The 16,190-nt window shown below is 40.0% G+C and overlaps 1 protein-coding gene across 1 annotated transcript in view; it reads right to left on the minus strand.

The window, feature by feature from the left end:
• Window positions 1-14,671, minus strand: part of MTFR2 (mitochondrial fission regulator 2) — a 31,747-nt gene extending 17,076 nt beyond the window's left edge. The window contains exon 1 of the mRNA XM_023555244.2: window positions 660-14,671. Within this exon, the coding sequence (XP_023411012.2) occupies window positions 660-722 (63 nt within the window). The 5' untranslated portion in view covers window positions 723-14,671. The remainder of the gene's footprint in view (window positions 1-659) is intronic.
• Window positions 14,672-16,190: the final 1,519 nt, after the last annotated feature.

Below are 16,190 nucleotides of genomic sequence, written 5' to 3' on the forward strand. Positions count from 1 at the left end.
CTTGTTATCTTTAACAATTTTGCCCATTCTTTAAGCCCCGATACTGTTTACTTATATCTTTTTTATATTCAGTCTTACATTATAATTATCTTCTATTTCTTTTATCTCATATATTTTAAGCAGCGTGAGTATAAGAATAATGTATTACTCCTCTCCATTGCCTGCAGGATGAAACACATAGTCTTGGATGTACTAGAGCCTCAACAAGTAGACACACTGGATTTGCTTACAATTCTCAGACATAAACCACCCTCTTCCCTTCAGATTTATTCTCAATTAGTGGAACTTTAAGTTGTCATTCTATAACCAAATATCAAACTTCTTTATAGATTATCTTACATAGAACCACTAGATAATTATAAACATATTTTATCTATGCAGGCAATAAAATTCTGTGGAGGTCATGTCTGTATTTTGCTTCTTTTGTGTCTTCTGTTGGCATATGATCTATTGGTGTAAGGTAAAAAGGTTCTTAAATAATCTTATCCCTTCTTTAATTCAAAATACCAAAGCTATATTATTGCAAACTTGCCTTTGTTCCACCTAAAGAGAACTAACAATTAAAAAGTAAAAATGTAATATTTACAAATCAGTCATTACCAAAACAAGACCCAAGAACAAATACAGCAGGTTCATTCAAGTCCATCAAAGGACTTTACCTGGTCCATGGGAACACCAAAGTAGTCCAGCATCTCTCTTAAGATATTCAATATGAGAGACATTGATGAAGCAAAAAAAAAAAGCAGGAGCAAATTCAAGGACACATTATCAGTTTCTTGATACCTTCGGAATAAAAATTAGAAAACATTAGTCTTGAAGATAATAAAAAAATGCCACATAAAATGTACTAAATAACCCGAAAGAGTCCTTTCATTACACATTTCTCCATCAACTAATCTCTCTTGGACAGCACTATTTTGAAGGAAGTCAAGAGGAGAGGGAAAGAAGAGGGGAAGAGCTTGTAAAAGAAACTTCGATTTATTGGTCAAATTGCATTAAAAGTCCATAGGGGGTTTGAAGCTACGAAGGAGCCTAATTAACAAATCGAAGTAGTGGTGTCATAGCGGTGAAAAGGTCGGCAGTTCGAATCCAACAGCTGCTCCTTGGATTCCCTATAGGGCAGTTCTACCCAGCCTTATAGGGTCACTATGAATCGGAACCGACTCGACGGCACCTAACAACACACTTAACAACTCAACTGTAGATAAGACACTTACCAGGGAAGGTTTCAGACTTAGGGCTGAGACTCTTAGGAGCGGGTGAGTTCAGCAGACCCTTGAAGCAGACAGGGGCCCGACTCAAAACCTCAACAACACCGCCCATTCCTCTCCGCTCAAAGAAAGAAAAGGAACCTGCACCCCAGACAGGGGACCTGACTTAGATGCGCATTAGTAACAAGCGGTGACCTGTGCCCAGGTCGTGTCCCTCGCTTTGCCCACAAGCTTCCTCGGGGGCGCTCCAAAGCCAGCACAGTCGCCGTGCTCACCTTACTCCACAGCTGAGCGCCCCGGTCACCACGAAGACGTCGAGCTGCTACTGTTACAGGGGCCCGTCTCCGAATCATCAGTCGAAGCCCAGCGTGTGCTAGTCCCGGCGTCCGCCGCCCGCCCAGGGCAAAGGCGGGAACCCACGCCCAACCAGGGCACGATGTGGTCCCCGGGGATCGTCCAGCAGCCCCCTGCTCAGCCGGGGTAGCACCGCGGGAGGCGCGGCTGCCCTCCTCCCGATACCCCAGGAACTTGCCCTCCCTTCCGGGATCGGCCCGCTGCCTCCGCGTACCCGGAACTCAGAAGTTGTCCTGGGGGAAAATCAAACTCCGCGGGTCGGATGACCTTGCCCGCTCTCGTTGGACAAAGCCGAAGGTGGCTTCTTATGATTGGTCGTTGGAGGACGGCGGGGGATCGCCGCGTTTCTCCTCCCCCGAGGGGGCGGGTCTTTCATGAGGCAGCCAATAGAAGCCAATAGGCAGCTAATGGGCGGGGCAGGTCGCGCCGGAGCTGACACACGCGGAGGACACCGGTTGAGGGTTCCGCTTGCTCTCAAAGGCTGGCCTTGTTCCCGAGTTCGTGACCCACATGGCTCTTCCCAGGGAGAGTGTGTCGCCCGGTAAACCCAGACCCTAAGCGGGGCTGCTCTCATGCTGCGGAGGGTCACGATTTATTTTTTGGTCTTTCACTAGTTCATTCAGCGAATATATATTAAATGCCTTTGGGACAAGCAGAAGCCAAGCACTGCCCTCGAAGGTTTGCAGCTTTGCAGTAGTGAGGAGTCCTTTGTCCCGGGCTTTTTTACCAAATGTGGGACGGACACTGCCCTGACCTAGGTGAGGATGGTAGTAATGAGTAAAGTGTGGTAATTTCCCAATTTTCAATTCTGATTTGACGTGACTTACTGGCGTCATGAAAGACAACGGCTTCCTCTTCTGGTATTTCAAGAGGAGAGGTGCGTTGGAGTGACATGACAACTTAAGATCAATGATGCCTTTTGATGACCTACATAACAAAAACTGAGTGGATTTTTAACTGCTCCTCTGTGGTCCACATCACTTATTCATCCATTCAACTAATACTGAAAGTCTACTGTGTGCCATGCACCTTTGGAAGCACAGGAAATGGCAGTAATGAGCAAGGCAGGTAATTGTCCCCTCCTGGAGTTTACATCCTATTGGAGACTTCAGAGAGGCTTCTCTGAACACCATATATAAATGGCATCCCTCTTCACTCTCTTCCCTGATTTATTTTCTTTATAATACTAATCAACACATTTATTTATGCTCCCCCTACCACCAAACTACATTGTAAGAGAACAGGAACGTTGTTTTCATTCATGCTGTATTTCCAGTGCTTTAGAAGAGTGACTGGTGTATAATAAGCATTGAATGAATATTTGTTCCACAAAATAATTGGATATGGAGTGAGAGAAAATAGATAATCAAGAATGACACCCTGGAGGACTCAATTTTTTATTTTGAAACATACTATATAGCTACAGTAATCAAAACAACTTGGTACTGGAATAACAATAGATAACACAAACTGTTATGGATTGAATTGTGTCCCCCCAAAATAACTGTTGTAAATCCTAACTTCTATGCCTGTGGTTCTAACCCCATTTGGGAATGAGTTATCTTTGTTATGTTATTGAGATAGAATTAGTGTTGGGTGTATTTTAAATCAATCTTTTTTGAGAAATAAAAGAGATTAAACAAGCAAGAAAGAGAAGCAGAGGCAGGGGAAGACATATGCCAAGACACATGGAGATCTCCAAGAAACCAGGAAGCAGAAGCTGAAGAGACAAGGGTCTTCCTCCAGAGCCAACAGAGAAAGCCTTCCCCTAGACCAGGTGTTCTGAATTTGGACTTCTAGCCAACTAAACTGTGAGAAAATTAATTTCTGTTTGTTAAAGCCATCCACTTCTGGTATTTCCATTATAGCAACACTAAAATAACTAAGACATGGACCAATGGAAAAGGATTGAGACTCCAGAAATAAACCTACACATCTATAATGATTTTTGATGAGGGTGCTATCATGGATTGAATTGTGTCCCCAGAAAAATGTCAATTTGGTTAGACCATGATTCCCAGTATTGTGTGGCTATCCTCCATTTTGTGATTATAATTTATGCTAAAGAGGATTATGTTGGGATTGTAACACCACCCTTCCTCAGGTCACTTCCCTGATCCAATGTAAAGGAGTTTCCCTGGGGTGGGGCCTGCACCACCTTTTATCTCTCAATAGATAAAAGGAAAGGGAAGCAAGCAGAGAGTTGGGAACCTCATACCACCAAGAAAGCAGCACCAGGAGCAGAACACTTCCTTTGGACATGGCGTCCCTGTGCCTGAGAAGCTCCTTGACCGGGGGAAGATTGAGGACAAGGACCTTTTTCCAGAGCCGACAGAGAGAGAAAGCCTTCCCCTGAATTTGGACTTGTAACCTACTAGACTGTGAGAAAATAAATTTCTCTTTGTTAAAGCCATCCACTTGTGGTATTTCTGTTATGGCAGCACTATACGACTAAGACAGGTGCTAAGTCCATTCGATGGGAAAAGAGTCTCTTCAATAAAGGGTTTTGGGAAAATTGGATTTCCTCATGCAGAAAAATGTAACAGGGCCCATGCCTCACACCATACACAAAAACAAATTCAAAATGGATTAAGGACCTAAATGTGCAAACTGAAACCACAAAATTCTTAGAAGAAAATGCAGAAGAAATGCTGTCCGGCCTAGCTTTTAACAATGGATTATTTAATATAATAAAAAACGCAAACAGCAAAAGACAAAATAAGTAAATGGAATGTCATAAAAATTAAAAACTTTTGTTCATCAAAAGGCTTTACCAAAACAGTGAAAAGACAAGCTACCAACTGGGAGAGTATCTTTGGAAAGCACATGTTATAGATTGAATTATGTCCCCCAAAAATGTGTGTATCAATTTGGCTGGGCCATGATTCCCAGTATTGTGTGATTGTCCACCATTTTGTCATCTGATGTGATTTTCCAATGTGTTGTAAATCCTGCCTCTATTATGTCGGTGAGGGAGGATGAGCTGCAGCTGTGTTGATGAGGCCGGACTCAATCTACGGAATTGGACTGTGTCTTGAGCCAGTTTCTTTTGGGATATAAAAGAGAGAAATGAGCAGAAAGACAGGGGAGCTTATACCACCAGGAAAGCAGTGCTGGGAGCAGAGCATGTCCTTTGGACCCAGGGTTCCTGTGCAGAGAAGCTCCTCATCCAGGGGAAGATTGATGAGAAGGACCTTCCTCCAGAGCCTTCCCTCGAGCTGATGCCCTGAATTTGGGCTTTTAGCCTACTTTATTGTGAGGAAATAAATTTCTCTTTGTTAAAGCCATCTACTTGTGGTATTTCTGTTATAGCACTAGATAACTAAGGCACCATATATCCAACAAGAATCCAATAACCAATATATATATAAAAGTTTGACAACAACAAATAACCCAAACATAAAATAGGCAAGGAGGACATTCAAATGGCCACCAAACACAGGAAAAGATGGTCAGTGTCATTAGCCATCAGAGCGATGGAAATCAAAACCAAAATGAGATACCATTTCACTCTCACCAGGATGGCTTAGATACAAATAATAATAACAAATGTTGGTGAGGATGTGGGAAAATTGGAACCCTTACCCACTGCTGGTGGGAATACAAAATGGCACAGTCATTGTGGAAAAGTGTGGTGGTTCCTCAAAAAACTAAAAATAGAACTCCCATATGACCCAACAATTTCACTTCTAGGTATATACTCAAAAGAAAGCAGAAACTCAAAAAGAGACTTGTACACCAACACTTATTGCAGCACTATTCACAATAGCCAAAAGGTGGAAGCAACCTAAATGCCCATCAGCAGATGAATGGATAAACAAAATGTAGTACATACACACAATTGAATACTATTCAACCAGTAGAAATGAAGTCTTGATACATGCTACAGTATGGATAGAGCTTAAAGACATTATACTGAGTGAAATAAGCCAATCACAAAAGGACAAATACTGTATGATCTTACTTATATAAAAAGACAAGGCAAATATACAGAGACCAAAGTTTATTAGTGGTTACCAGTGGTGGGGGTGGAGGGAAAAGGGGTTAATGGTGATGGAAAAATAGCATTAAGGGTAGGGTTGCACAGCCAATTATTGTGAGTTAGACACCTGTAAAAAGTTGAATTGGCAAAAGTTGTGTGATAGATATACTCACAATGACAAAAAAGAGAGAAAGAGTATGTGTTGCTCTGAGGTTGCTAATGTACAACCAAACTCATGGATTTTGTTCCTTGGTTTGTAGATTTAGGGTCATGGTTTCATGGGACATCCCAGTTAATTGGCCTAATAATTAGTTTAGTGCTTCTGTTCTACCTCCTAATTCATTGATTAGTGCTTAAAACCCACTGCCGTCAAGTCGATTCCGACTCATAGCGACCCTATAGGACAGAGTAGAACTGCCCCGTAGTTTCCAAAGAGCACCTGGTGGATTTGAACTGCCAACCTTTTGGTTAGCAGCCATAGCTCTTAACCACTATGCCACCAGGGTTCATTTAGTGCTTAGGGTCTTAAAAACGTGCAAGCAGTCATCAAAGTCACAACAGTTGGTCTCTATTCACTTGGAGCAACAGAGGAAGGAGAGTCAGGAATCGGAGGATATGGAATATGTGATTAATTGCCTCCATGAGCAACTGCCTCCTTTGCCATGAGACCAGAGGAACTGGAGGCTGCCTGGCTACCATTACTGAATATTTTGATCAAAGTTTCCACAGAAGAATCCTGATCCAAAGGGGGAAAATGCAGAACAGAATTTCAAATATTCATGAACTCCAGACTTCCTACAGCTAGGGAGGGTGAACAAACCCCTGAAACTATTGCACTGAGATCATCTTAAAACCCTAAACCAATACTATCCCCTAAAGAATCCGGAAAACAGAAATGCAAAAATTATTCTAAAAGCAGACTGGGGAAATTATCAAACAATATCATTAATATCACAAGCAAGTAAAATTTTGCTGAAGATCATTCAAGAATGATTGCAGCAGTACATCGACAGGGACCTGCCAAAAATTCAAGCTGGATTCAGAAGAGGATGTGGAACAAGTGATATCACTGCTGATGTCAGATGGATCCTGGCTGAAAGCAGAGAATACCAGAAAGATGTTTGCTTGTGTTTTATTGACTATGCAAAGGCACTCGACTGTGTGGATCATAGATTATGGAAAACATTATGAAGAATGGGAATTCTAGAACACTTAATTGTACTCAGGAGGAACCTGTACATAGACCAAGAGGCAGTCGTTCGAACAAAGCCAGGGATTTACCACTGCATGGTTGGTGTGCCTCAGGGTTGAATCCTTTCACAATACTTATTCAATCAGTATGCTGAGCAAATAATCCGAGAAGCTGGACTATATGAAGAATGTAGCATCAGGATTGGTGAAAGACTCATCAACAACCGCAATACACAGATTATACAACCTTGCTTGCTGAAAGTGAAGAGGATGTGAAGCACTTAGCAATGAAGATCAAAGACTGCAGCCTTCAGTATGGATTATACTTCAACATAATGAAAACAAAAAAATCCTACCTGATCTTCAACAAGGGCCCGAGGTTCATCAAATAGGGGAAAACACAGTCTTTTTAACAAAAGGTGCTGGCAAAACTGGATGTCCATCTGCAAAAAAATGAAACAGAACCCATACCTCATACCATACACAAAAACAAATTCAAAATGGACCAAAGACTTAAATATAAAACCAAAAACTCTAAAGATCATAGATGAAAAAATAGGAGCAACCCTAGAGGCCCTAATACACAGCATTAACAGGATACAAACCATAACTAACAACACACAAACTCCAGTAGACAAGCTAGATAACTGGGATCTTCTAAAAATTAAACACTTAGGCTCATCAAAAGACTTCACCAAAGGGAATGAGAAAATTTGGGGGCTATGGCAAATTCAACAAAGCTCTGGTCTCTAAAATCTGCGTGAAAATCCAATACCTCTACAACAAAAAGACGAATAATCCAATTAAAAAATGGGCAAAGGAAATGAACAGATACTTCACCAAAGAAGACATTCAAGCAGCTAACAGACACTTGAGGAAATGCTCTCGATCACTAGCCATTAGAGAAATGCAAATCAAAACCACAATGACATACCATCTCACCCGACATTACTGGCATGAATCACAAAAACAGAAAATAAATGTTAACTGGATAAACAAACTATGGTACGTATACACAATGGAGTACTATACAATGATAAAGAACAATGATCCATCTGCAAAGTATCTCACAACATGGATGAATCTGGAGGGCATTATGCTAAGTGAAATAAGTCAATCAGAAAAGGACAAATATTGTATAAGACCATTAGTGTAAAAACTCATGAAAAGGTTTACACACAAAAAGAAACAATCTTTGATGGTTACGAGGGAGGGAAAGAGTGGGGTTGGAAAAACACTAAATAGACAGTAGATAAGTGGTAACTTTAGTGACAGGTAAGACAATACACAATAATGGGGAAGCCAGTACAACTTGTACAAGGCAAGGTCATGTAAGCTCCATAAAAAGCTCCATAGACACATCCAAACTCCCTGAGGGACTGAATTACTGGGCTGAGGGCTGTGGGGACCATAAAAAAAAAGAAAAAAAAAAAAAATTCCTGACAACTGGACCAATAAGCAACATCATGATAAATGGAGAAAAGATTGATATCGTCAAGGATTTCTATTTACTTGGATCCACAATCAATACCCATGAAAACAGCAATCAGGAAATCAAATCAAACGACATATTGCATTGGGCAAACCTGCTGCAAGATCTCTTCAAAGTGTTAAAAAGCAAAGGTGCACCTAACCCGAGCCATGATATTTTCAATTGCCTCACAGGCATGTGAAAGCTGGACGATAAATAAGGAAAACGAAAGAATTGATGCCTTTGGATTATGATGTTGACAAAGAATACTGAATATACCGTGTACAGCCAGAAAAATGAACAGGTCTACCTGGGAAGAAATACAGCCAGAGCGCTCCTGGGAAGTGAGGATGGTGAGACTTGGTCTCACGTAATTTGGACATGTTATCAGAACATCATGCTCGGTAGAGGGTTGGCGAAAAAGAGGAAGACCCTTGATGAGATGGATTGACACAGTGGCTGCAACAATGGGTTCAAACATAATGATCGTGAGGGTGGTGCAGAACCGGGCAGTGTTTCATTCTGTTGCGCGTACAGTTGCTATGAGTCGGAACCAATTCGATGACACCTAACAACAACAATATCCCCTAAAGTCTTCTTAAAACTGAACAATACTTTAACTGGTAAAAAAAAAAAAAAAATCTGCCTTGAGCATTATGCTCTTTTAAGAATTATCTATATGGGATCAAATTGACAACAGCAACTTGAAAGATTAGACAGAAATCTTAGAAGCCAGTGAGTTTATGTTAATGGGGGAAGAACAACTCAGAAAAGGAGGGTGAGAATGGTTGCACAACTCTAAGATGGTAATCAGTGTTACTGAATTGGTGTATGTTTTGCTGTGTATATTCTCGAACAACAATAAAATTTAGGAAACAAGAATGACCCTTTGGGTTTCGGATGGGCCTGTAGTTTGAGCTGGGTAAGGATGAAAGTAGGGGCAGTGAGTGATGGACAACACAAAAAAAGGCAAATATATCAGCAATCCTACATGGAAGACCCAGTGTTCTCAAGTTTCTCATCCCTCCCCTTTTGCCCTAGCAGGTGAATGAATCCCGATGTTATAGCCTCCTCCCATTCCATATCAAGCAGAGGACATAATAAATAGGACCAGAATAGAAAAATTCCTTGAAACATGGGACTTGGAAGCAGCTACTGAAGCCTTTTTCAGGATGCACTAATAAAACAAAACTTATCATTCACAAAGTACCTTCAGAATTTTTGCCCTTCTATAGTCTGCTTCCATACAAAGATTTACAGCCTCAGAAACCCTGTGGGGCATTTCTACTCTGTTTTATAGGGTTGCTATGAGTTGGAATCCACTCAAAGACAGCTAGTCCCCCTCCCCGCCATTATTTAAGTTTGCAGTTATCTTTTGGAGTATTCTAATTGTGAAGTAGCAAGAGAAATTCGTATAATAAACTGGAGAATTTGAGGAAAAAGTGATATTTAAAACTTAGTATTTAAAACAAACTTAAAAGGTTTGTTCATAGTTAGGAATTAATGATAGCACTGAAAGTTACTTAACTTTCAGATTCGTATTCATCTATCTTTCACTGAGCGATTCTCCGGTATCTTATCTTCCTGTGCCTTATGACATCTTATGCCAGAAATTCCAAAAGTTTTATTCTTGAAATCCCTCTTCTGAGTGTGGGGTTTACATTTAACTTTACCTCAAGAATTTGGTCTTTGCATCTAGGTCAATTGGCGTAACAAAATGTTTTAAGAAAATGTTCTATATTCCACTTTGGTGAGAGGTGTCTGGGGTCTTAAGTGCTAGCAAGTGGCCATCTAAGATGCATCAATCGGCCTCAACCCACCTGGAGCAAAGGAGAATGAAGAAAACCTAAGACACAGATAAATATGAGCCCACGAGACAGAAAGGGGCACATAAACCAGAGACTCCATCAGCCTGAAACCAGAACTTGATGGTGTCCAGCTATCACCAGTCTCAGCCCTGACAGGGAACACAACAGAGAATCCCTGATGGAGCAGGAGAACAGTGGGATGCAGATCTTAAATTTTCATAAAAACACAGGCTTAATGGTCTGAGACCGGAGGGACCCTGACAGTCATGGACCCCAGACCCTTTGATAGCCCAAGATTGGAACCATTCCTGAAACCAACTCTATGGAGAGGGATTGACCTGGACTATGAGACAGACAATGATGCTGGTGAGGAGTTAACATCGTGGCTCAAGTGGACACATGAGACTATGTGGGTGACTCCTGTCTGGTGGCGAGATGAGAAGTAAAAGGGGGCAGGAGCTGGTTGAATGGACACAAGGAATACAGGGTGGAAAAGAGGAATATGCTGTCTCACTAAGGGGAGAGCAGCTGGGAGTGCACTGCAGGGTGTGTATGGCTTTTTGTATGAGAGACTGACTTGATCTGTAAACTTTCACCTAAAGCACAACAAATACATCAAAAAAAAAAAAAAAAAACAGTAACTTGGTCTTTGTCCTGTGTTCCTAAGAAAAACTCCGAAACCTTGGAATTTTCCCAGCCATTGAAGTGTCTCTTGAGGCCTCCAGACCACACCTGAGTTTATGCTAATAAGGTGCCTAGCTGATGTCGTGATTACCAGCAGATTATCATGCAATGCGGCCCCAGTAAAGACTCTGGACAGAGAAGCTCTTTGGAAGGGTAGCCTGTTGGGGCATGAAAGCTCTGAGTTGGGAACCCAGACCTCACCCTGTAAGTCTCATTTGTATCCTTTTTCCTATTTAAAAAAAAAAAGTCATCATTTTAGCACTTTGCATGAGTTCTGTGAGTCATTCTAACAAAGTATCAAACTCGAGGGAGTAGTGGGAGCCAGCAGATCAGAAGTGGAGGCCTGGGGATCCTGAGCTGGTATCTTGTGTGGGTAGAAGGAAATCGCGATTTTGTAGTTAGCGGGTTGGAAGTGAGGGGGAGCCTGGGGATCCCCAAATTTATAGCCGGCAGGCCAGAAACGGTGTCAGTGGCCACTCTCAAGCTTGCAGTGGCGTGGGGCCTCTGGTAGATTTGGCAGTCTGGAAGACTGTAGCCCTTGTGAGGTCTAACTCCTGGTGGTTACAATCAGAGAAAAAAGTATTCCATGTGCAGTTGTTACCAGAACACAGTGGAAGAGAACTCTTACTAGATTGCATAGATTTGATCCTCACATTTGGTGTTACAAAAGTGAAAAGTGGAACTGATTTTTCCACAGTGAGGTAGTAGTCATATTCCTTGATGAATTTTTAAGTAGATTCATTACTGGGACGGTCTGAGGTATCAGAATAGATTTTCCAAGACTTGTGTTTAACGCTTTAACCTCTGGAACTTTAAGAAAATTTTTATTAATCACACATTTTCAACCAATCCTTTTCTGAGTCAGGATTAACACTGTGTTTCTATGTAGTGCTGCCATACAGTGATGCTCCTGGGTATTACTTAGCCAGGCACGACTGAGTTTTCTTTTCAGCCCATTATACCATTTTTCATTATGGTTCTGCTCTTTTTCCTTAGGAGTCCAGAGTGGCACAGTTAAGTGTTAGACTAGTTAAAAGGTTCAAACTCACCCACCCAGAGGCGCCTCCAAAGACAGCTCTAGCGATCTGCTTAAGAAAGGCCAGAGCCTTGAAAACCTTATACAGTTATTCTCTGCACATGTGTGGCCATGAATCGATCTGTTCATTTCTAGTGTTAAGAGAGTGTAGGACTGACAGTTTTTAAGACTACCAGAAAATTATATATATACATTTTTTTTTTTTAATGACAGACAACATAACATGTACCTAAAGAAACAGTTTCTTAAATTTGGATATTTCCCAATCAGTGTTTAGAAGAGAGAGGTATGTCTCAACATCATATAAATGATGTGCTGACATTTAAAGACAGGCTTATACATCCTGAATGAATTAGACGGTCAGGTAGGGGAGAACCAGTGCACACATTTAATCTTTAGAAGTACCAGGCAGTTACTACGGGAAACCGTGTCATGCATATTCCTGATTATTTCTAGCCTAACTCACTCGAAAAAGGGTAAGGCCTACAGATATACAGACATCCCTAACAGTTACATTGTCATTTCTTCCTAAACACTTATCTCCCCACACTGCGACTGGAGTTCTGTATCTAAAAGTTGGGATTCCAGAAATCTTAGAGCTGTAGAATTAAGTCCTCCTCCTGAGCCTGACTGTTTGGAAAGGACAAATATCATACATGTTTAAGTTTGGAAGATGGTATCAACGGAAACAAAATAGACTTTGAAAAGCAGTCTATTACCGCAATACCACAACGTATTTTACGATAAATCATTGTGTTCTTTTCCTTTCAAATAAAAAACTATCAGTTTTCCACTCCAGTTCTATTTTCCAATTGAATTTAAAAGTTCAAATTAAATCTTAAAGATAAATGGTCATTTCCCACAGCTGGAAAATTCCCTCACTGCAGTACTTGAACTTTTCTAGAGTACTCAGAATATGGACTTCTCAGTTCATGTTAAGTAAAAATGACTCCACCTATTTCTGCAACTCATTTTGATAACTGTATATTGGCATTAACTGTTGTTAACTTTTGTACTTTATTATATTCTTATGCATGAGTGTGGTGATGGTATGCGACTTTAAAAAGATCAACTGTATTTACATATCCCCATGGCAGCCTTACAAGTACTCTGGAAGCTTTCAGGAAAAAAAGTGTTGAGTTTTTCCTTTCTAGTACAAATAAGAGGAAACGGAACTATCTTCCACAGTTGAAGGAGGACTAAAGTTGTAAGGAAACCACTCTTCTGGAGAGTCATATTCTTTATTGTGGCTCTTTGGGTTCCTTGAAATTCGCAACTACTTCAATAGTTTCAAGTTACCATTGCCAATCACACAGTTCATGCTCTGAGTGCCAATCTTTTCACATCACCTAATTGTAAGGTATACCATCATCTGTTCTTCTTAAAGGGAGGTCTCATTTTTATTGAGTCAGGAAGATGCGGGGGCCCCAAGAGATTAAGAAAAATCCAATTTTGATTGAGGACGGAATAACAGCATTTAAGCCCACTTGTTCAACTCTTTTCTACCGGCAAGAATCAAGATTACCCTCATTTTAAAACTGCTGCAAAACCGTTCACTGATGTAAAAATAAAACACCTAAAAATGTTCATAGCAATGATCATTTAAACACTTCATATGCATTATTTGACTCTCTTTTCCAGTAATGGTAGTGAAGTACTGTCCTATACTAACCATGGAACCTTTTTTTAAAGGCTATGGTACTGTGGTAACAATATAACTTTCCAGTTTTTTCTTCCCGGTTGCCGTCAAGTTGATTGCTACTCATGCCAACCCTGTGTTTCAGAGAATTGTGTTCCATGGGGTTTTCAATGTCTGTGACCTTTCAGATGTAGACTGTCAGACTTTCAAGGTGCCCCTGGGTGGATTCATGGTTTTGGTTAGTAGCCATGCACTGAACCGTATGTGCCACTCAGGGACTTCATAAAGAAACTAGCACCTCTAATTAAAAATACAACTTTGGCCTCGTTAGGATAACTGATATACGCTAAATCATCATTTTGGAATCCACTCACAAATCAACACTATACCAAAGGCTTTGGAGTTAGACAATGAAATACAACTAACTTCCATACATTCATGAACCCTAAAAAGTTCAAGTGCACTAACAAACCATATTTAAAACAGGCTCCTAAAATTTTAATGTTTACCTCAACAACATGAACGATCAGATTTAACACCCATAATTTCACCTATGTGAGAACCCTAACGGTATGTGACAGGTACTTCTCTATATAAAATACTCATTTTCTTTTTATATAACTTTGTCAAGGCATGTTCTCGGAGACTTGAGTCTAGCCAAATACAAACCCGTAACAAGAAAGTTTATTTCACTTGCCTCACCTATTTAGCAACTTCATCGATTCAGAGGAGTCTCTGTACTCTTCCTGGATGTCAAAGGACACTGAAACTTAAGGTACATCACAAAGGAATTCAATTTGAAACCTCTGAACGGTAAGCTTGTAGAAGAAAAAACAAAAATAACTGCGTATACCCTTAAAAAGGTCAAATAAAGGCCCCTAATACAAGAGCACACTCTGATGTAGGAAACGTTTATAAATAGCGTTGATCGCCCAGTACAGTTCAGCTACCAAAGGTTTTCACGCCCTTTTATGCATACATATACACAGAGAGAGTTCTTATTTCTCCAATGAAGTTTTCATTAAAGGGGTAATTTGTATGAGTTAAAATTTGTCAATTTGTCTTAGTACATAAATTTCTGTGAAAATGTTTTGTTTAAAGTTGAGGAATAGTCCACTTATTTGAAATACCTTAAAAGGGCATGGTAAGAATTACACCAGATCTTACTCAATGTGAATAAAGACTAATGATGGACAGCTTTTAAAAATTATTAATTGGCTATATTTAAAAAGGAAAAGCAGCAATAATGATTCTCCATCCTTATACCATGGCTGCAAAGTTCCCTATTTTAGCAGAGGAACAGGAGAGCTAGGCTAGAAACCTGCAATTTCTGTATTGTTTAATAACAGCAGAGGCTCATCAACTGTAAAAAATTTCCCATTTTCCCAGGGGAAGAAAGAGCAAACACTAAAGAGGGGTTCGAGGAATTTTATGAATAATTTTTCAATCCCCAAAAAAGCCACAACATGCCAGTAATTTCCCCATGAGTTGATATTCTAAAATCTAAAAATAGGCCATACAAACTCATTATACAGGACAGACACAGGATAGTCTCAAAATTATGTAAATAAACAACAGCTGTTATCACTTAAGACATTTTTATTGGCATATGACAATTTACAAGGGTCCCTCTTCCATTATACATCACACTGAGTGGTTTAGCCATCTACATTAATTTTTCTCAAATTGTAATTCCCAATACTGATATTAACTGTGACAAGAGAGAGTCAAGAGTAACTCCTTGAAGTAGACTGCGAATGGAAAAACATATTTTTGCTTTTTATTTTCCTAGGACGTTGGAAGGTATACACGCCTAAGAACTGAGTCATGGCCGCCTTCAACAGCTTTCTTAATCCTATCTGGATATATCCTTTGGTTCATTTGTTATTTCCCTTCTCTAGGCAGAAGTCTGTCTGTCAATGCAGGTAACAGAGTATTTCCTGGCACTTATGAAGAGATAACATCCTTAAACAAGAGGAACCATTCAACTTTTAACATATCATTAAGTGTGAAGTTAAACTGTGATTAAAAAAAAAACACACACACAGGCCACCTTCTGTACATTGGCTCTGGAAAGGTTAACAGCAACATCCAGAAGGGCGTTCAACTGCAGAGTTCTCACAACCATTCTGTCCTGCTATATTCTCAGTTTTAAATGTTTGAGAGAGTAGAAGTAACCAAATCATGTTACATTTAAAGCCACGGTTTTGTACTTAAAATATAGCCTGCGCATAGGACTTGGGTAACTTTATTCTCACTTCCTATTAAATCATTTCTCAGTAAATGCACTTTTTCCTGTTGCCTGAAGTGGAAAAGCAAAACAGTGTATTTATAGTCATGCACAGAGATTATCTAACCACATAGTGACTGTAAAAATAAAATCTAAATTTATTTGCACAAAATGAGTCAAAAATTTTCCTGTGTTGAGGATCAAACTTATGTTGCCTTAAAATGTACGTAAGTACTGTCCTGAATAGAAGAATATTAGTTATTTCCCGACTAATGCAATACACATTCTTGGAAGGTATTTCCACCGCTTTGGCAATTTCAGAATATATTCAGAATGGCAAAATTAATAGGTGAAATCATGTAAGTGTAAGGATCTTAGGGCCATAAACATCACATACACTGGGTTTTGTTTTCCCTCAGTAACTTTTAAACGCTCCTGCTGGAATCAAGGTGCTAGAAGCACTGCAAATGACCTAACGTGAGGATAAGGAGTCATATATTTATCTTTAAAAGTTTACATTAACAGAGTTAGCACTTCTTTTAATGTTAACAGACTAATTCAGATGCTGAATTAGCAAGTGAAAT

The sequence above is a fragment of the Loxodonta africana genome, chromosome 1 (genome assembly GCF_030014295.1).
Source record: "Loxodonta africana isolate mLoxAfr1 chromosome 1, mLoxAfr1.hap2, whole genome shotgun sequence".
Lineage (NCBI taxonomy): Eukaryota > Metazoa > Chordata > Mammalia > Proboscidea > Elephantidae > Loxodonta > Loxodonta africana.